We start from the raw sequence: 21,664 nt of genomic DNA on the forward strand, positions 1-21,664 counted from the left end.
GAGCTGTCTGTGGGTGTGTGGCCTGGCTACTATACAGTGGTTAGAAAAAAGGCCAAGCAAATGTATAACAATTCTCAGTACATGAACAAGTAGCATAAGATCACTGATTTTGTTTAAGCCATCTGAGAAGCCCTGCTGTTTGTACTGTACTGTGCTTAGCAGTTTTGTAAGGAGAAAGAAACACCTTTTTTGGAATCGCCTTTGCTTCATCCCTTTTTTCAGTTTGGTTTTTTTCCAGGGAACCTTGACTGAAGCAATGGTCTTCTCTGCTGTATCTTCTGAAAAGATTCGTAGCTGTTTCTGAATGATACCGTGTTGAAATGGCTGACAGCTTTCATTTGCTGGCATCCTGACTAAAGCAGCAAAGAAGCTTTTAGCTGCTTTTATATGCATGTCATTGCACTCTTCAGCAGGCCCAGACTGGTAAAAGTCGAGAGAGTCCAGTGTTTAACGAGCTAGAATAGCCAGAATTTGTACTTTAAATACATACAGAAGAGAGCATATCAGACTGGCAATCAGCTCACCCACACACACATGCACGCCCAGGTTATCAACACAATGTCTTAACTTCCTTTATAATGTCTCAAGCCTGTCCTTTGCTCGTTTACTCTGATTTGAAACCCTGGTCATCTGTCACCTTCTTTACTGGAACTGTTTCTGTCAGCTCCGCCCTTTTCAAACCATGCCCCCTCCTTTCCTCAGTCAGTGCTTTATAGGGCTGACTCTCCTTCAGAGCTTTCCTCTCCTGCTTCCTTTTTTACCCTCTATGATTACCTGTGGGTTTTTCTCCATTTCTTTTTATCATTTGCTGATAGTGGTTTGCCACTGCCTGGGTTTGTGCCCCACTGTGCACAAACCCTGTTTGTGCCTCACTGCCTCATGTATCAGCTGCTTTCCCCAATGCCCTTGCAGTTGGATTCCCCTGAAGTGCCTTTTGGGGCTTTGACATTTTTTAATTCTCTTTTTCATTAGTGCCCTGAATATTTGCAGTGGTAAGGAAATACTAAATTAAAAATACCAAAAAAATTAATCCTCTTCCTCAAGGTCTTGCATAGATACAAGATCCTGTAAGATACCTGTTCTATGCCATAAAGTAAAATCCCACTATAAGTGCTCCTGTTAGCTCAAAAATTACCAAGAACTTGAATACAGTAGCTTTCCTGTCTGCAGGGTATAATGACATACTTGCAATGGGCATCTCTGCTGCAGTTGTTCACAAATGAAATCAAAGATTAGGCTTTCTATGTTTCATAACTGTTCTTAAAATGAAGCCAATTACATATGTGAGAACCATGTGTATCTAAAATCAGATTTGGTGTGCATGGGCATGCATGGACAGTGCAAATGCATATTCCATATACAAATATAATGAAAAATTAAATTAGTAGCTCTGCACCCAATTTGAGTAATACAGAACTCAGCATACATTGTAATTACGCTCTCTGGCATGTATACATTACACTGCCATATCTCGGTATGTGGCTGCCTACTCTTGTGGAAGGGTTTTGTTGTGCTTGAAGAGAGGAGGTCAAGGCCAGAACTGATAGGGTTATTCATTGTGATTTTATAATAAACCACTTTTTTCAGCTCTGTTGTGTTCTCAGACTAATTATAAACCTATCTACTGTATCTGTTAACATGATTAATAGTGAACGTTGTTGTCAATCCCCATAGTTTCTTTGCAGCTCCTGGCTGCATTTGTTATTTGAATTTGACCCCCACTTCCAGGAGCCATTAGAGAATCTCCGTTTTCTTTGGGAAGACTTGGACAACGTGTCAGCAGAAAGTCCTATAGGACTAGTGGCAGTCCTATGAGATTTTGAATAATCTCCCTTGGAATGTGTAACGACAGACATCCAAAATGTGTTCCAGTAATTTTTAGCTTTGGGATTCAGAAGTTGGTTTTTTATTCTTTAATTTATAGGCAGTGTTGATAAAGTCAAATACTTTTTTTTTTCCCTTCATAGTGAGAATTATTTTTCAATTATAAAATTTGTAATAAAGAGGAAACACAAAATAATTGCTCTCCTATCTTTCCCTTAGCTATTTCCCAGACTATTTCATGTTTTAAGGCCAGGTAAACAGACATTGTAGTTTTCTATGTGAAAAACTTTAGATGTGTATGGAGAACCAAGCTGTGTTTGCTGAATTTTGGGGTGAAAATGACCTTACAATTCTTTTGTGTTCCTGTTTTGTCTGTTTGTGGAATGGGCCACTGTTTTCCACCATCCTTGGCTTTTGGGCTTCTTGGGTGGGCTGCCTTGATGCTTCTCACAAAGGTAGTTTTGGATATCTAAGGGAAAAGACAGTGGGGGTTAAGGTGTTTTGTGTAGGCGGAGTTAAGTGTAACCAGGCGGTGAGCACATCTTTGTTTTAAGTCTGATTGCACAGACTTTGTTCTGGGTTGACTATTGCCCAAAGCTTTTTGCATAGTGACATTCACATCCCATCCTGCCCATCTGAAGGCAGCCTCCTTAATGTCTTCCTTTGTGCATGTTTAAGAATGCTCCTCCTCTGAATTAATTCTAGGATTTGGTACTCCCTTGTACCACTCAAGGCATTTTTCCTAGTAGGACAGAAGAAAGAGGATTTCATCCAGTGCATGTAAAACTAAAATTCCACATAGTAAACATTGATTGCTACTTACTGTCGAAAGCATATTTAAATACAGTACTGGTAGCATGAATAAGTTAATATTTCTGTGAGTGTCTCAGGATCTCCTGTGGTTCACTTTTTGTACATTTAAGTCTTCAAATTGCATCCTCCTGTAATTACCTGTGGCTTATATGATCTGATTTTGGTGAGGCAGCGTGGGTTTTTTGGTGGGCTGCTTTTCTTTCTTTCCTCCCTCTCTCCCATACCTGAATGCCTGTATCCTTTTCAGGCAAACTCTGACATTTGCAAGATACTAAAATGAGGTTGGAGAATTTGCAGGTTTTTCGTTTCGGTTGCAGACCACTATTTTTGGGAAGCTAGGTTAAAGTCACCTGTAAAGACTGAGATAGTAGACATCTCCCACTCCCCACTTAACGATGAAAAAAAAGTGTTTATTTTGGGTTTGTTTCTTGGTTGTTTAACACCTTAGAATGATCAGGAATGTCAAGTCTGGTCTTTCCTGTTTTTTTGTTGGCAGACTTCTTGAATTACTCAGTAAATTAGGAGTTTTCTCAGGCCTGAAAAAAAAGGATGTGCTGTTGATCTTTAGAAGGAGCTTTTTTCTGAGTGTTTTGAGTAAAATGGGGGGGTGGCGGTGTTAGGAAATGGAGTTAGATAACCTGAATAAAAATTGCTGTCTGATTAGAGGTCTCTTTCTTGGTCATAAATTTTTGTTACTGCTTTTTTCTGTTCATTTGTTTGTTGATGTGTTTTTTAATTTGAAAAGGAATTCTTTTCTGGGTTTAATCTGTATTTTTTGTTCTCTCTTTCTTAATGTGTTCTCAATATTTCTATGTTTTATGACTGGAAAAAAAATGGGAATAAAGAAGAAAAAAGCTGTTAAAAGAATCCTTTACTTCTGCTAGTTCAGAACCCTGATTCAGTTTAGCATGTTTGTCTTCCATTATAGATCGGTTATGTTTTTACTGTCAAAGCAAAAAAGTAACTGAAGTGATTAATTTGCGGGCTGATTCTTAAAAAATACCTGCGGATATCTTGCTAAATCATGGCATTGGGGTAACTGTTGATGCCTTGATGCAGTGTCCCTCTCTCCAATAGCTCAGTATGCTTTCTAAAACTGAAGATCATCTGTGTAGATGTGGTTGTGAATGGGCTTTAAGTGTCATGTTACACAAAGGAAGGATGATGGGCTGTTGTGTAAATCAGTGGCAGCACTCAACTGCTGCTGGGTGTGAACTTGGTGGTGGAATGAAGAAATAGTGCAATTGGGAGTGAGCTCTGCTTTTGGAGACAGTTGCTGTGTTGGAAGATGTGGAAGAAATTCCAGTTACACTTAAACATATGTGCATGTATTTTTCAGTTCTTCTGTATAAACAAGTAGTTAGTATGTGGGTGGATCAGTGGCTTCCAGATCATGCAAATGTATGGATTTTGGTGGAGCTGGGAAGGAAGATTGGCAAAATTAATGCAGTGGTATTTCCTTTGCATGTAAATGGTGTCCTCAGAATACTGAGAGTACTGGCAACTAACTACTTAAAATGCAAGATTGCATTTATCTTTAAAATACTTTGTATGAATAAAAAAAATACAAACTCAAGATCGTGAAGTTTACCCCTTAAGAGCATTTAAGGGGAAATGGCAGAAGCAATTATCTTGAAAAAGACCTGCAACTTAAAGTTTAGTTGCATAGTGCCCAAAAGATCTAGGCTGTCCTGTGCTGGATATTGTGAACACAATTAAATTATGCCCAAGTGTACATCACAATTGTTGAAGAGTTGAGGCACATTTTTCAGATCATCATCAGTATCGTAAACATAATGATGAAAGCAATCATTGATCAGAAGTCAAAATCACCAATCAGAATGATGGCATCATAGTTTTTTCTGCTGGACTGTGTGTAGCTAGTTTTCTGGGGGAAGAGTGATGTTATTTTGCAACTTCTTTTTGTGGTTGTGCTTGTGCAGATTACAGGAGCTTGGGACACTGAAGCCATTCAGTCATTGGGTGGACTTTCTAATTCCTTCTGTAAAATTTACTGCTTTTCAAGGTGTTGCCTTCCAAAGTCAAGTTAATCTTGATCTTTGATAAAATTCTTTGCTAGTGTTTTTTTCTCTTTTCTAGGTAAAGAAATTAAAAGCCTTTGATGGAGATGTATCAAAACTGTCTCAAGCTGATTCCTTCATGTATTTACTAATCCAGGTGCCAAAGTAAGGAGATAGGTTTATTCTGTTTATGATATGTGTTCTTTTTTGGCTTGTCAGTTCTAAACCTGTTTGTGTACTCCAGCTATGCTCTTAGGATTGAAGCCATGGTGTTGGAGAGGGAGTTCTCACCCTCCTGTGCTTCTCTACAGGATGACATGAAAATTATAAGACGGGCAACAAAAGGTAATTAAATATGTTGGGACATGCCTAATACTCTTGTTTTTGTTAGCATGTTAATTAGTCTGCATTACGAAGACCAGAGCTTGAATTTCAGGTACCTTAGCTATTAAAAGGAAGCTAACTCCCCTCTGACAAATGCCATCAGGGTGTGCCTGGTGAATCTTTGCTTCCAAAATCAAAAATCTGGAGACTTTGGATACACTAGCAACAAATTCATGTCCAAATCCTGTGAGCAGTATATCTTAAACTGACAGAAGTAAAGGTATCCATGACCAAAGTAGGATGTCATCTTTTGAGTACAGTTTGCTCATTCCTGCACTGCTCTCCCTCTGATGGAATGTAGTTGTTACACTTCTCTGCTCATTCTTTCAGAGATCCATAGAAAAAATGACTGTATTTTCTAAATTTCTCTATATGCCATTTCTTTCTGAAGTGGCAGTATTGATAGGTTAAAATCTTTGTTGTAGAGAATACTGTTGCTATTCCTTTTTTTTCTGGTTTTGTTCTCTCTGTTTCTCTACATACCTGTTTTGTTCTTTACATTTCACAAGTTTTAAACTGCTGCAGCTGGTTATTTGTAAGGCAATGTGGTGCCTTCTACTCTGCAGGAAAATAGTTGATTTCCTGGTTTCAGTGAAACATTAATGCTGACTCTTTACAATATCTTGAGTGCCTCTTTGTCCTGTTCTTCAGTATGAAATTCTTATTTCATGTTGGAATTTTTTTGGCAGGCCACTAGATCACTGCTCAGACTGCTTGTAGTGGTATAAAAAGGTGGAGTAAGTAAATATTCAACTATGAGCACTATAGTCCTTTCAAGTGAAAGCAAAGGGAAAAAAAGGCTGGTGTTTTCCCACCAGTGGGGATTGAACTTGTCCTTGACTCAGGAAAGTGTGCTGTACCTTAGGATTAGGTCTGAGTTTGGCCTTTTATTAGGATCTCTTTCAAATCATCGCTCTTTATGTTTGGAGCAACAGACATATGTGAGGGAATATGTTACATATAAAAGCAGCCACGCCTTAATGTCCTTCATGTCCTTCACCCAGGACATATGTAAACTGCTGAATTAATTCCCTTCAGAGAGGAGACACTTTGGTCTCCAACTCCTGCATCAGGCCAGTCACGCAAATCACTGACTGGGCCTTCCCTGTTTTCAGTCCACTTCATCATGTGCTCTTCTCCTTTTGGTCTTTTCACTTCAGGGTTTGTTGATAGCCTGCAGTTGTTTACGAATTATGTCTCCTTTTCTATTGCTGTCTCCTAGGTTTCTTTCCTGTAATTAAACAGAGGGAATATTTACTTCAGTTCTAATGCTGATAATCACTAAGGGTTAGGATGGTCTAAACGGCCTGGTGGAGTGTCATCTAGCCTGCAAATGGATGTATGCCACAGTGATGCAGAGCAGGCTCTTACTGTGTGAAGTCTTTAGGAGTTGCCTTCTTCTCCTGGCCTTGTGAAATTTGCTATTCTCTTATTTATTCTCTCCTATTTCTTCCTCCTTACTTCTTCACCTATTGCTTGTTAGATCAAAGGTTATTTAATTATTTCTATGTTTCTAAGCTGCCAGAACTGAAGTACAAATGTACAAGGGCTGTGCACTTCCAAAATCATAGATTACTGTATTGTGTTGAGCAGCTGAATGCAGGGTAAATTACAGAATGTGGACTTGGAAGCAAAATAGTTTTTAAAAGTATTTACACTGCAATCAAAGGGATTCCACCTTCTATTTTGTTCATTAGTGTAAAATATAGTACCTCACATTAAAACCAGCTCATGGTGATTTTCTTGCTGCATGGACACTTGCAAATTTGGAGTTACTTGGTTTGCTGTGCCACATTTATTAACTCTTTACAGTTTTGAATTTCTACATCTTGCTTCTAAGGCAACCCCTCTACTGCACATACATTGTTTTTTGCACATATATTGTTTTTTGCTCGTATGTGGCTGGGTGAAAAGGTGTTTGAATTCAGACAGAACACTACTGTGCATTTTGCAAAGAAATTAACATATGTACAAACCAGGCTTATGTGATGGAAAAACTTTAAAAGGCAGTTTTATTCCATTTGACTCTTTTTCACACTGAATATAACTTTGTGCTAAATCATCTTTGATAGACAAGTAAAGTAAATGCTGCTCTGGGTTGGTGATCATACAGAAATGAAATGATGATTCATAGTGGGAGTGGGATAAGCAAGGAAAATTTAAACATTGCCTGTTATCTTTTCAGGCCTTATGGCCAAGTCTCCTAAAAAAAGAATAATTGTTTAAAAGCCCAATCCTAGCAGATGGCAAATGGATCCTGCAGGGTGCACAACTCTTGTCTCACACTGGAATAATTAGTAGGTAGTGAGGATACTTAACCACTTGCATGAGACACTTCACACATTGCAGGATTAGGCCTCAAATGTTTCCTTAGCTGCTGGAGGTTGCCTGGGAAATACTACACTTGCTAAGTTAAAGTCTGAACATACACTTGAGGTTTGTCAGTTGTGCTTGTGAATTGGAATTATATAGTACCATTATTTTTCCCACGACCTCTGCAGTTTATTGTAGTTTCCTGTTAAACTAAAAAAAAGAAAAAAAAAAAGAAGCTGGAGATGAAGAGGAGCTTGGTAACTGACTATATTTCTAAAGAAACAATTGTTAGACAGCAATTTTCTTGTTCCTTACAGAGTTAATGACTTGTGCGGAACTTCATTCCATATTGCACTTGGTCCTTCAGGCTGGGAATATTATGAATGCGGTAAGTGACATCGCAAAGGGAGATGGCTGATGGACCATACTTCCTTGTTAGTATTGCCTTGCTCTGATGTCATGCCTCAGCTTCTTATTTGCTCTTTTGCAAATTGTTTCTTTTTAGGGAGGTTATGCTGGCAATGCTGTTGGATTTAAACTGTCATCACTGCTCAAGCTGGCGGACACGAAAGCAAACAAACCTGGGATGAGTCTGCTGCATTTTGTTGCTCTGGTATAGAAAAATTGTTTTGCTGGTATAAGCAAATTCTACATAAGCATATGTAGAATTTGCTTATAAGCAAATACAGGTCCATTAATTAATTGATAGACAATAGAAGGGGCCATGTGCCTCAGAAAAAGCAGCTTTCTTACAGCTTTGATCTAATCTTTTCTTCTTCTGCCACAAAACTCACCAAAAATTACCTCTAACTCATAATTCTATCCAGAACCCCATGGAAAGCTTAAGTTTTTATATCATGTAGAAACTTGTCTTCATCAAACTTCTTCATTGTAGATTTTCTCTTATTGTCCCAAATTCTTACACTGTGGAACTGGCTTATTTTGATAAATACTCTCTCAATCTTCCCATTGAATCTTTTGAGCAGCCTTTTTGATAGTTTTTTTTCCTCCCTCGATGACTGATGTGTGTTTTTTAAAGCTGCTGCAGACTTTTTTCAAGCTATTTTTTCTTCCTTTCAAACTTCTTTATTTTAGAAGGGAGAGAATTTAAATGCATCTATGTGACTTTGATTATCTATGTACAAAGGAGCTTAACAGATTTCTAGCCAGTAAACAATAGGGTATTAATTGATGTTTGTGCAGGAAGCGTTGTATCTGCTCAAACAAAGGCATCAGTAAATTGTTCTTTCCCTGAAATTCCTTATTAATACATCTGGCTTGTGTTCACTGGCAGAAGCAGCTGTTATTGGACACTGCAAAATAGAAACTGTTGTTTAAAGTCTCCAGTTCTGATCCCTGCCTTTCTTTAAGGGGTGTCCTCCACTCAGTTGTGTTAGGATTGAATGGGAAGAAAAACAGTGCAGGAGAGACACCTTTAAGTGCCCTCCCAGAAGCTTTAGAACTGCCAGACTAAGGAACTTTGGCATGGTGGTGGAATGTTAATGGATTGTGTGTATTTTGGTTTTGGTCTGTTTGTTTCAGGAAGCCCAAAAGAAAGATGCTGCTCTTCTCAACTTTTCAGAAAAAATTAGGAGTGTTCATGATGCCGCCAGGTGAGTTAAAAGAAAACTGAGAACTTATGGTTAAACTCTGACTTGGAATTTTCTCATTTGTGAAGCAATGAGTCTTATTCAGGAAAGTCTTGGCACAAAAACAGATCTTTACAAATGTTTACTGTAGCTTTGAGGTCTTCATTTCCATTTACTAGCAGAAGTATGCCTGCAATGTGCCCTTCAGGTATGAGGTTTTTTTATTACATGATCTCCATAGGTTTTTGGTAATTCTGTCTCTGTCAAATACATGTGCCTGTTCATAACTTTTAAGGGATTGAACTAAAAGTATGTCACTGTTTTTCCTTAAACCAGTTTTCATCAGTCTCTGAGCAGGCCACAATACTTTTCCAAATCTGGTACCAGGGACAGGTGCTGGCCCTGGCTTCACTTAGATGCTTTTTGAGGTTTCATTTGCTTCTCCATTGCTGTCTTGCATGGAAAATCTGAAGGGTTTGTGGCTCTGCATTTTTTCAGCTTAAAGTCTTAAGCTGCATGATTTTAATGTGAGCCTGATTCGTACCTCAGTAACTGTACTTACTGTTGTGAGACAGTGTGATCTAAATCTAAAACCTGGAAACTAGCAATGCTGAAGTTCTGTTCCCAGTTTTGCTGCTTCCTTACTCTTGAGCTTAGGGCAATCTATTTACATTCTTTTCCCAGCTGCAAAGTGTATACAGTTTCTTAGATCTGGTGGAGGGTTAAGTAATGTCTGCAAAAGACTGAAATCTTCTGAGGAAAGGAGTGGCCATGGAGTTAATCAGAAAATTTTTGAGGGACCACCTGTGTGGCTCACTGCCATCCAACCCACACCTTTTTGGCAGTTTGCCATGTGGCCTGCTGAGGAGCATAGCTTTCCTCAGCATCCAAGCCCCGTGGCAAACAGGAGAGGAACAGGCAGGATCCCAAATTTGGTGATATTTATTTTCTAACCACTTTGTTCTTTGATCACATTTGTTAATGCTTAAAATCTTCTGTTGTAACTCATGCTGAAGTCTATTCAGGGAGTGTATTCTGTACACGAAAATGAGACAAAATTAAATATGTGCCTCACCACTGGGCATGAGGAAGGTCTTTAGAGAGAGCTGTCATGTACAAGTTGCTCATAAATCCTCCCAATTAGAGCATGTTAAGACAACTACCATTATGTTCTTTATTTTTTGTTGTCTTCCCTTCTTTACTTGTAGGCCATCCTCTTCCACCTTCACAGGCAGAAAAATGTAGCCTGTGTTTTCTACTGCTTTTCTTATTTGCAAAACCACCCATGTATTCCCAGAACAGGGAACTAAACTTTGCAGGTGAAGTAAGCAGAGAAAAACCAGCACACATTATATTCGTGTGTGCACTGACAAACTTAAACATGTCACCATCTGCTGCCATGTGCATTTCAATCAGTCTGCCACAAATTCTTCACCTTTACTATTTGAAAGTCATGCTGCTGGTGAAACAACCTTAGGAGCATGTGTACAGTTGTTAGTTCTTATCATTTGGTAAACTGCAGTGCGTCAGTTCTTAGGCAAAGCTTAGTTCTCTTGTGAAGGAAATGCCATGGGTTTAGAAGCATTTACCTTCGAAGTGTCTGAGAGATTTAGGTGGGAACTCCTGTTGTAAGGAATGTGTGTCTCCCAGGTGAATGCTTAGATTACACTAGATCAGAGCTCTTTACTGTGATCTTCAGTTTTTGAGTTCCCTTTTCACAGGAACAGCTCCACCGTTCCTGTGAAAAGGGAACTCAGAAAGGATGGAAGGACGAAATATTTTAACTGTTGGGTTGAGGTTGTGTAGGTTGTAATGCTGTGACTGCTTAGAAGAGTGTAACATGCAATTTTGTGATGCCAAATGCTACTGACAAAATCAACAGTCTCCTATGGCCTCCTTATTGTGGTAGCTCCTGCACTCAAACAGTCATGTAATCAGTTGGAATAAGCAAAGGATCCATCTGGAAGCAAATTGCTTTTTCCTTTTCCTAGATTAATTTTCAGTTCACAAATACAGCTGGCCATCTGGAAAATGAGTGCTAGCCCAGGTATCAGGAGAGAAAAGGAACACCTGGTCAGAGGCAGGGCTGCATTAACCTTTCTAAGGTTAGGTGGGTAGGGTGGGTAGGACTGGCTGGAGTTAATCACAAAACCACACCCCGTGGGAATCTTTCAGGTTGCAAATAAGAAGAAATGTGCTTATCTCTCTCCTAACTTTCAGTGTCTGCTCTGGAAAGATTTCCTGAACAGGCAGGTCTTGTTTGATAGCCAGTTTGCACCTCATGTAAAGCATCCACTTTTGCTGCATGTTGTGGCCAACCTTTGGGCCACTACTTCTCCTTTGATAAACATTAACTGTATATGCTATTTTTAGGTTATCCATTGATAATGTAGAAGCAGAGCTCCACTCACTGTCTGCCAAGACAAAATCTGTTAAAGACAGCATCCGACGAGACCCAAAACTCTTTCACCAGATGGAAAGCTTTCTCCAGGTTTGTAGGACATCCTTGTTAATGTGTTACTGTCACCTGAATACAGCAGCATTCCTCAGCTGAATGTAATTTGTGTGGACATGTTAATAAACAGAAGCACTGTTTTAATATACCTGCCCTGTCAGTTGTACAAAGGTGTTCCAGCCTCATGCTGTTTGTCAAGTAAGAGTGTTGGAAGGACGGTGTTTTTACAGGGAGGGATGTTGAGTGTACCTTGCCCAAGGCTTGTTAGGCAAGTGTGTTTAATGCATGCGAAATTACTGATGAAGATCAGTAGTTAAAATATAAGACAATTTGGAGTGGTCTCTGGTTTTGTACTTTGCAGCTGCCCAAAATATAGTGTCCACATGTTATGTTATACTGGAGCACATCAGTTTTATCTGAGGCTGTGCTGTGTCTGAATCTTGACTGCTAGGTAGACTGAAGGGATATTGTTAGAAGCTGGAAGGTTAAAGGACTGTTTTCTCTGCTAATTTACCCTCAGCACAGAGTGTCTTATTCTGAGCCATACCATTATTTCTGTGTGGGTTCTCCATTTTTGTTGGTTTTTTTTAAATACTGCAGTGACCTTACAGGCCTGGATTGTATATAGCACTTAACTTGAAAGCAGAGTTCTTGGTATTTTCTGAGTACAGGGCAATGCCTGGAGAAATGCACATTATACTTCAATTAAATTATTTTTTCTGTTCCACACTATAGGTAATTATTAAAAGTAAGAAGGCAGGTGTTGATCGGGAACTTAACCCGCCCTGATTTTCAACTTGCAAATGTAGTTAATAGTCCCTGTAGTTTTTCAGGAGATGAAAAGCTGATGAAGAAAGGGGCAGGTTAAGATTGAAATACCTGTCCTCATTCACTCTGAATTGTTGGCTTTTATCCATTGCACCCAGACTCTTTAATGTTATGTTTTAACATGTTTGGGATTTTTAAAAATTTACTAGCTGGTTTTATGTAACACTACAACCTTGTTTAGGCCACATTCCAAAAGAAATGTTGGGAAAAAAAATTTTACAAATGCATACCTTACATAAACATTTCCGGTTTTTGTTTCTAAATTACAGGTGATAACCAAGCTGATATAAAAGTCAGCTTTGATTATTTCACCCTTGTGAATAAATCCTGAAATATGTGGGAGGAACTAATTTTTGATGTGTGCTTTTATCAATTGTCCAGTTTATCTTCAGTCCAGGTTTTATTGTGGGCCTTTTTTTTTTTTTTTTTTCTCTTAAGACTAGCAAATTATATTTGTTCCTATGCTACTGGTATAATTTTCCAAGTAACTTCCTGAAGGCAAGTTTGGATTAAGTGGTCACCAGTGCCTCGAGATGCATTTTCCCACCTCAGTGCTACATTATCAAATATATTTAGGTGACCATGAGTTAGAGAGCAGATTTGACTGAAAAATTAACTTTTCTCCTCAGGTTACTTTGAGCTACAAGAGGTCTCAGATGTGGGTTTGTGCAAGAATAGAAGTGAATCGCTGATGATGCAGATAGAGGAGACAGGGGCACCTGACAGAAGTGTTTTAATCTGTACTGCTGCTCAAAGTCTAATGACAGCCTTATTCTCTTCCTCCTGAATCTTCTTCCACTGTTCTATCTCATCCTGTCTGTATAGCTCCACACTTTCGATTCAAAGTGCTACTTTACAGGAACATTTTCTGGATGTCTTAAAATGTACATATTTCCAGCAGTTCCTTACTTTTCAAGCATGAAAACCTTTTTTATTGTGGTCTAGCGTCACCTTAGGAAGGAATTGATTTTGTGATGTATATCCATGAATCAGTTTATGTGTGTTTTTGGAAAAGTGAGGAGGAGGAATTAATCCTTTTTGCTTAGTTGAAGGTTGAAGGGGAAATGGGAAAATAAGGAATGAGGAGCTTTTAAGGAGCTCCCAGGTGGTCTGTCAGTGTTACAGTACAGTCTTTGATTTTACTTATCTAAAAATTAAAGTTCTAAGTTTGTTCAAGGGCTTTTGAACTTTTTCTTGGTTTCTATCCTAGTCACTAGAATGTACATTTTGATTGATCCATTTTTCCTGACCTTCTTTACGCAGTTTGCTGAAGTGGCATGTTTCCTTTTCTTAGTGGAAGTTCTCCTTCAAAATTTTAATTTCCTGGGCTCTGTGACAACTTCTAGGTTGGAATGTGAATTTCATAAGTTCCTAATATATACATGATCTGTTGTGACTTTAATTTTTCTGTCTGGTTCATGTGTGTATGTTTTTTGCTACAGTTTGCTGTAAGGCATCTAAAGGAGCTTGAACACCAGAAACGAGAATTGCAAAAGGAAGGACATGCTCTCATTGACTTTTTCTGTGAAGACAAAGAAACTATGAAATTGGATGAATGTTTCCAGATATTTAGGGACTTCTGCATAAGATTCAACACGGCTGTTAAGGTAAGAGCACTAATGAGATTTTCACACTTTTGAAATGGATTTTGGCTCACATGAATTAAGTTGTTTTTTCTGCTTAAGGGGCATTTTATATCTTGTAGTATTTGATCTATTTGCTCAAATAGCTACAGAGAACTGCAGTCCTGTAAGCATTCCTTGCCAGAAGCCAGGTGGGAAATGGTCCTTGTGCCCAGCTCAGTGAGCTGCCCTGCTACTCTGCAACTTGTGTTTCAGGCGGGCAAGATCACTGAGATGATCTGTCAGGGTTGTTCATTGGCCTGCTTGTAAATGGGCCCCTTCCTCCTCTTTTGGGGAGGAGGTTGGTGACTGCTAAGCTGAGCTGTGAGACAGATTGCACAGGCTTCCTGACTATTGCTGTGTTCAGTCCTTGGACTGGTAGCGTTGGATTGTTGGAAAAGCCTTGAGGTGTGGCACACCATTCCATGCTCTAGCTCAGGCTCTCCAGTGCCTTCCTTTACGTGACTAGAGGCACTTTGCCAAGTGAAGTAAGGGCTGTGTATTCTGCTTTGTCCTTTCAAATGATTTTTGTGGGTGAAAACTTAAGAAGTGAGACAGGCCTATGGCAGCAAGATAACTTATCCCCAGTGTGAGCATTCATTCTGCAATTACCCTGAATTGGTCTTAAATAATTCAGGATATGTACTAAGATGGAGGAGCAGTATTGGCATTGGTTACAGTTATGGTTCAATGAAGTCTGTCTATTGTTACAGATATTTCTTAGGTCTTTATAAATAGCATGAATAAGTTGGATCCACACCCTTATGCAATCTGCATTTGGCAGCACTTTGGATAAAAGCTATAGTTCAGGAAAAAGAGAAGAGTCTCGATTCGTATTGAGCTGACAGGATGTTCAGCTAATGTGGCTGTTGTACCATTAGCTTACCTAACCTTTACCACCCAAGACACATAGTTACACGTGGATGAACATTGCACAAACATGTAAAACCAAATGGTGATAGATGTTGCAGTCAGTTTAGCAAGAGGTGACTTCATGCATGTATATTCAAATATTTGGGATTAAGGATTTTATTCATAGTCACATAGTACAAGTGGTTATTGGACAGCTATGACTTTTGAGGTCCTCTCTCTGTAGTAAGCAGCTACACTCTAAAAAATGACAAATTAGACTCTTGCTTGCGAATTTTGAGATTTGCTTAAATTCTAACTGTGGATTGACTGTTGCTCCTACAAAATTAGCAGAGCAATTTAGAACAAAGATAGCAGTTCTGACAAAAGACTGTGATTTGCAGACAGTGCATTCAACAGTGTATAAAGATGGCTTGTACCACGATGGCCATGTGCATATATTTCAAATGTTTAAACATTTTTTGCAATTTTTTGACACATCTAACTGTGTGCTTAAAATAGATTTTTCATTTTAATAAAATCTCATAAAACATGTTCTGGGTGAGATTAAAATGTTCTTTCTCTAATATGGAATACGGTAATATCTGCAACTTTTTTTAACCATTTCTCTTCACAATGGGATATTTAAAGCTGAGCTTTAGCATTTGGCAAGACTTCATTCTGTAACTCCATACCTGTGAAAGAAAGCTCCCTGCCAAACATTTCTCCTGAAATGCAAATTTTTTTCTTTTTCCTTTCTTAGGGGTTCAGGTTTTTTGGGTCTCTAATGCATCTTATCTTTCAGAGCCCAGTGTAGTCTCAAATCCACTTTAAGAGGGGTAGATTAATCCAGTCATCACAAAGCATTAGGCTTTTGTTTACTGAAAGCTTTCAGGTGACTTTTTCTAGTTGTGCAGCTCTTCTGTTGTCACAACAACAGGAAGATCAAACTACACAGAGCTTTAGACAAATATAAGTGTGATTTTTCTAATCAGTGGGTCATTGATCAGAACAGATTTAACAGTGTGCTGAAAAATCATGCAATTTTTGAATCCTCTGTCAAAGACTAGCTTCCCTTTTCTTTCTTTTGCTACAGCTGTATTGGCTGCAGCAAGCCAGTTCTTCATTTGAGAAAGTAGCCCAGAAAGTTCTACCAAAGGTACAGCTAGATTAAATCTGAAGCCTAGAGGTAACTGTTAAAATGCTGATATTCACAGTAAATCACTGCTAATTATTTTAGTAAAAAGGTTACTGTGTTGCCTTTCAAATTCAAACTACCTCTTCTGTGGCTTCCTGAACCAAAATCCCTGTTTAGCTGCCAAAATCCCCATCCTACCCTGGGCAATTGCTATGCAACAGTTGCCAGTTTTTGAAACAACAGTGATCATGAGATCCAAAACCGGGGTGAGATGTTGCTTTATGGTCCTTAAGTGGTGTCAGTTGATGTCAAAGTATTGTGAGGCATTGTGTTAACTTTTCTGTTTTCTTTCATATGCAATTAAGCAATGGCTTTTCACAAAATTTTCAGTCTGTAATGTTAGAGGAAAGTAGCACTGTGTAGAAATTGCACTCGCTGAGGAACAATTGCAGTTGTAGTAAGGTAGGTTGGAAGGACCACATTGGCTGTGTGCTGGTCAGACAAGTTTGTCTTAAAATACGAATGTAATGATTAGGTAGAAGTTTACTCACCTGATAAAACTGCCACCTTTAAACTTAATGAGGACCTGATGCTTTCCATCTTATATCAGGAACTCTTTGGCTTGACTGGAGAGTGGTTGGACACTGGAACAGGCTCCCTGAGGAAGTGGTCACAGTACCAGCCTGACAGAGTTCAAGAAGTGTTTGGACAATGCTTTCACATGCATGGTGTGGCTTTTGGGAATGTCCTATCCAGGGCCAGGGGTTGAACTCAATGATCCCTGTGGGTCCCTTCCAACTCAGCATATTCTGTCATTCTAGGATGTGACATCTGCTTCAGTTTTATGGGTCACATTGCTCTTTACAAGGTCTGGTGCATTTTTTTTTGCATATGCTGACCAGACAGAGGTGTTGTGATCATTGGTTTTGCAGGGAGCTGCTCTCCATGGGTTAATGGTTGCAGGCTGTGTTTGCCATGGTGGTTTCATGTGTGCTTATGTACTGGAGGTTGAGAGTGGGTGATAGCAGCAGGAGCTAACATCAATGGGAAGAAGTAAAGGGAGAGAAAAAGGACTGTGTCTTGTTCTTATGCATAGGACCCTGTCCTCTGAGACATGTATTTGTGATTTTCCTCCTTCAGGAAAACAGGGAACGAGAGATCCAGGAACTTCATAGTCTGCAAAGGCGAAAGGAGCTGGAGGAGAAGCGTCGATCCTGGGCAGCTGGAGAGCTTGGGAGCTTTGGGCGGAGCAGCAGTGAAAATGATGTAGAGATGTTGGCTAAAAACGGACTTGGAGAATTTCTTCCCTTCTTGCAGCAGAGGCCTCAAAGCCCTTTGTACAGAAACACAAATTCCAGACGCTCTCGACTTTCTTTGGGGATTACTGCGGATAGGGAGTTGCAGAGTTTCCTGGAAATCTCAAAAGAGGAGGATCCAAACAAGTTTAACAGCCTTCCTCGTGCAAACACCCGACAAGCAAGACCAAACGTAGCCTGGACTGAATCCAAAGAAACAAGAGATGTCAACTTAAATACCTTGCACTTACACCAGCAGTCTGAAATGGAAGTGAAAAGTGGTGGCCCAGTGCAGGTGCCTCCAGCTCAGCCCAGTCACCTCAGTGGCTCAGCTGGTCCTGGTGCCCATTACTCTCAGAGGAGCACCGACTACAACTTGCACACTTCCAATGTTTCCTGCGAGGAGTCCACAGATATAAATGCTCTGGCCCTTGCAATTGAGGAGCATGAACTTGTTAAAGGGTTACGTAAGTTTGATATTCAGGGAGCAAAGCCTGCAGAGCATGCACCTTTAATATATTTAGAGGATGCTGGTGGGACAGACCTGGAGACTCTAGATGATCTAAGCTTCCATTCCCTGAGCACTGCTGATGATGAGCTGCCTCCAGCTTGCAGAAGTTCCAGAGAGACCCATGACCATCAAGCCAAGGTGGTGTGTTGCAAGAATGAAGCTTTAGAGCCCAGCAGCAGCAGCCCTGTGTCTATGGATACAAGTGTTTCAGGAAGCAGGGAAGATGGGCCAGTGGGCTACATGTCAGATACTACGACTGATTGTTCTTTGACATTGGACTCTGAAGAGGGAAATGATTTCAAATCGGCAGGCAACGAAATAAGAAGTGAGGCTGGCATAGCATGCTCTTCTGGCAGTGATGCTCAGCACAAGGCTAGATCTTTCTTCTCAAACCTGAATTCCACCCCTGACAAGGACCCCTCTCTTCACACTTCGGCAAATGATAAGGATGATGTCGATAGCAAGCACACCCTTCCTAAAGAAAAACCCATAAAAAATAAAGATCCAGCAGGACCAAGGACAAACGGTCTAAAAGATCGATCTCCAAGCGCCACAAAATCCAGTGGCACTCGCCCTAGCCACACAGCTCCTTCCAGACCTATCAGAACTTTGAATGCCTCCGAGAATGAAAGTATGAGGAAAGTGGTGCCTATTTCTCGGTCAAACAGGGCACCAAGCAGTGTGAAAAAGCCGGAAGCCAAGCCAGCCCTTCGTGAAACCAGTACGGTGGAAAGTCGGCTGTCTCACCGCAGCTCTGTCCGAGGCACAACAGACACACTGCCAAGAAGTCCCTACAGGCACAGCATGTCAGTAGAAGAGCCAAAGCTACGGAGGGGCACTGTCACCTCAAGCAGTGCTCATTTTGAGAGGGACAGAGTTGCTCTCAAGAAGCCAAGCTCTAAACCCATTAGGAGTAATGTCAAATCAAAGACAGATGAAACAAAGATGTGTCGCTCCACTGTAAAACCCCAGACCCCTGCAGATGACACCAAGGTTGCCACAGTCAGTATTCCCAAAGCACCACCTGCTGTCCCAAACTTTGCGAGGAACACAGTGGCCTCTTCTTCAAAGCGTGCAAAAGTGGATCTATCCAGCTCATCCAGACCTCCACCCATCACAAGGTCTGTGTCCCAGAGGCTGCCTAAAGTGAAGCCAGCAGCAACCTCTGATGATCCAAATCCAAAGGAGAACAGTGTGAGTACCTTAAAGAGGGCAAATAGTGCCAGAGTATTTGGAAGAAGCATCCTGCAGGGAGAAGCTGCCAGCACGAAAGCAGAGCCTGCACCAAAGGAACAGGGAACAGTGGAAAAGGCATCTCTTAAACTGAAAGATGCAAACCGAACCACAATTGGTAAAATACTGAAGCCATTAATGAATAAATGAGAGGGGTTTTTTCACCTTGGAATGTGAACACTTGTCCAAGCACTGGATGTCTGTGTAGTGAAATTCCTTAGAACAATAACCTTGCCAATACATGGCATCATGTGCTCATTGAAGTACAGCACCCTGTTGGAAAAGGGCAAGTAGTTGTGTTCTGGTCTAAATCCTTTTTTATGAATTTGAATGTATTTAAAGCTACTGTGATGGAATGTGAGAAGAACAGCAAATCTTTGCATTTGTGATAAAAAAAGTTATCAAAAGCCAAAAAGTTTTAAGAAGTTTTAACTACAAGATGAAACACTTTGTGACAGAAAACATGGATAAAGGCCAGTTTTTTTCTGTACATAAGATTCTTTCTAGGACTCAAGCCTTTGTGCTTGTTGGTGTCTTATTTGATGTCAAAATGAATCCTGTGGAACAGTACTGAAATGAACTTAGGTGATTGTGCTTTCCATTGCTTTCAATTCCTTGGATTCAGGAGCTCTTTTTGCCTGTTGCAAAGTCCATTGCTGGCAATTGGACAGACTGGGAACTGCTGGCCAAAAAATTGCAAAACAAGACGTTTGCTGTTTGTGGCTGTCTCTAACCTCCCTGAAGAGTTTATAGCATGTTTTATGAATGTGTATGTGTGTCTGGGGAAGGCTTTCTGCTGGGCAGGAGGCTTGTTCTCCAAGAATATGGCAGCATTGTCTTGCATGCACAAGTAGATATGGCTGGTGCTGCGTTGGATCGCACAGTTGGAGGCTGTGTGTGTTGGAAGAGCCATTGGCATGACGACTACTCCTGACTTGTTTTGATCTCAAGCAAACTTGCCAGCTTTTGGTCATACAGAAGTGCCATATATTTATGATACATATCAGGATGTTTGCAGTTCAGCTCTCGAAGGCTGCAATGTAGTGCTGAGCACTTTCTTACCATTCCATGTTTCCACTGGTTTGTATACTACCAAACTACTTGAATGTTGCAATGGCTCTCATTGAGCCATTAGTTTCCCTGCCTCCTCCTCCTCCTCCTCTCCCTCTCCTTGTAAACAAGAATATTTAGCATGAAACACAGAGCTTACGCATGACAATGTTTTTGTAGAGTTCTTTGGTTGCTTCAAATGTGGTTTTTAATGTTTAAAGTCTTTAAAGGAATTAAACTAGTATTTGATAAGCTTTTTGCAAAGTAAAACCACCCCTTTTTTCCTGCAGATACAAATTTTAACTTCTGTCAGACTAAGATACAGGGAATGAGGGAAAACTCATTCAGCATGCTGTGCATCTTCCCAAGAGAAATGTATTTAGGTGGGGAAACTGCTGTTCTCCTAAGCATTTTATTTAAAGAGTTGCCTTTTATTCACTTACAAATGAAGTCTCAATAATAAAATAAAAAAATAAAAGGAAAATCTCTTCAGACAAGTGGCATTGACATACTAGTGATGGATCTGTTTGTCTGCTCTATCCCACAGTGCTGGGAGAGCGTAATTCAGCGAGAATGAGCTCACATGCTTCTCACGGGCTGGTATTAGGGACAGCTAACTTTGAGGTTTGAATCTGGCAAGGGGCCTTTAGCTCATCCCACATACCAGCCAATCTTGATGCAGACATCATACCCAAACACCATAAAGTATTGCACAGGGCCTCTTGTTTGAGTCTGTCCCACAGGGAGAATTTATAGAGCCTGCTTTTTTTGCAAAGGCAAATATTTTGCTTGAAATGCCATAAGCTTTTTGGATACTGCCTCCCTTGTGGGTTAGATACAAAAGCATCTCCCTTCTTATTTGTATCTGTGTGGATGTATGTACATCTGCAAGAGCAGATGATTGACTTTTTTCCTTTTTTTTTTAAAGAAACCAACAAATTTTATTGGTAGCAAGCTTGAAAAATAATTTAAACGTGTTTGGAACATGTAAATAAATTTCTATAAATCTGTGTAAAAGAAAACTGACTGTATTTAATGGAACATTTATACATTTCGGAGTAACTTGGTAGTTTAATAAAGTTCCCATTTACTGGGTATGAGGTTTGTACTTTCTCCTTCCTGTTATACTCTTGGCTTTGGTCCTGGAGATCCCAAGCAACTGAGTCTGGATGGGTAACTGTGGGAAGGACTTTACAGCAGAAATCGTGGTGTTTAAAATCCTAGGTTTGTTTTAGGACTAAGACACATAATTGCACTTCAGTTTCTGAACATTTTTGGGCTGTGACTTTCTGCACAGGTTTGGGTATAACATGGAAGACATTAGATGGTAGATGCAGCACTTTGTGTACACATTGTATGTTGTGGCCAAGACAAATGTTCATGGCACTAACAGGTCTGGATCTGTCGCTATCTTCATGCCTTTGAGCTTAGCACACTTTATTGAGAAATTCTGGTCTGCAACTCCCAGGACTGTGGAAATACAGAACAGCCTGTTTTGCAGGAGCAGGTGGTGACTTTTGCACTGCAATTGTGAATTTTTCAATTTTGTCCCGTTCTCCCATTATTTTTCCATCTTTGTTGCATACAAAAGAACATCTATTCAGCAGGAAAAACGCGAAATCCAGCCAGCCTCCTTGTCCTCAGGGAGCGCTTCCTCCTCTCTCCTATGGAAATGATTTCTGGACTGGAATTGCAGCTTTTTGCAAACTTGTTTAGCCCCTGACTTTTCTAGTTTGGTG

General features: G+C 40.1%; 1 protein-coding gene across 1 annotated transcript in view; it reads left to right on the top strand.

The window, feature by feature from the left end:
• The window catches only part of FHDC1 (FH2 domain containing 1), a 37,099-nt gene extending 16,077 nt beyond the window's left edge, over positions 1-21,022 (top strand). The window contains exons 5-12 of the mRNA XM_085058521.1: positions 4,738-4,823; positions 4,903-5,003; positions 7,673-7,743; positions 7,861-7,968; positions 8,898-8,968; positions 11,318-11,435; positions 13,670-13,834; positions 16,977-21,022. Coding sequence (XP_084914647.1) covers positions 4,738-4,823; positions 4,903-5,003; positions 7,673-7,743; positions 7,861-7,968; positions 8,898-8,968; positions 11,318-11,435; positions 13,670-13,834; positions 16,977-19,025 — 2,769 coding nt within the window. The 3' untranslated portion in view covers positions 19,026-21,022. The remainder of the gene's footprint in view (positions 1-4,737; positions 4,824-4,902; positions 5,004-7,672; positions 7,744-7,860; positions 7,969-8,897; positions 8,969-11,317; positions 11,436-13,669; positions 13,835-16,976) is intronic.
• Positions 21,023-21,664: the final 642 nt, after the last annotated feature.

Source organism: Lichenostomus cassidix, chromosome 4 (assembly GCF_008360975.1).
Source record: "Lichenostomus cassidix isolate B80296 chromosome 4, HeHo_3.0, whole genome shotgun sequence".
Taxonomy (NCBI): domain Eukaryota; kingdom Metazoa; phylum Chordata; class Aves; order Passeriformes; family Meliphagidae; genus Lichenostomus; species Lichenostomus cassidix.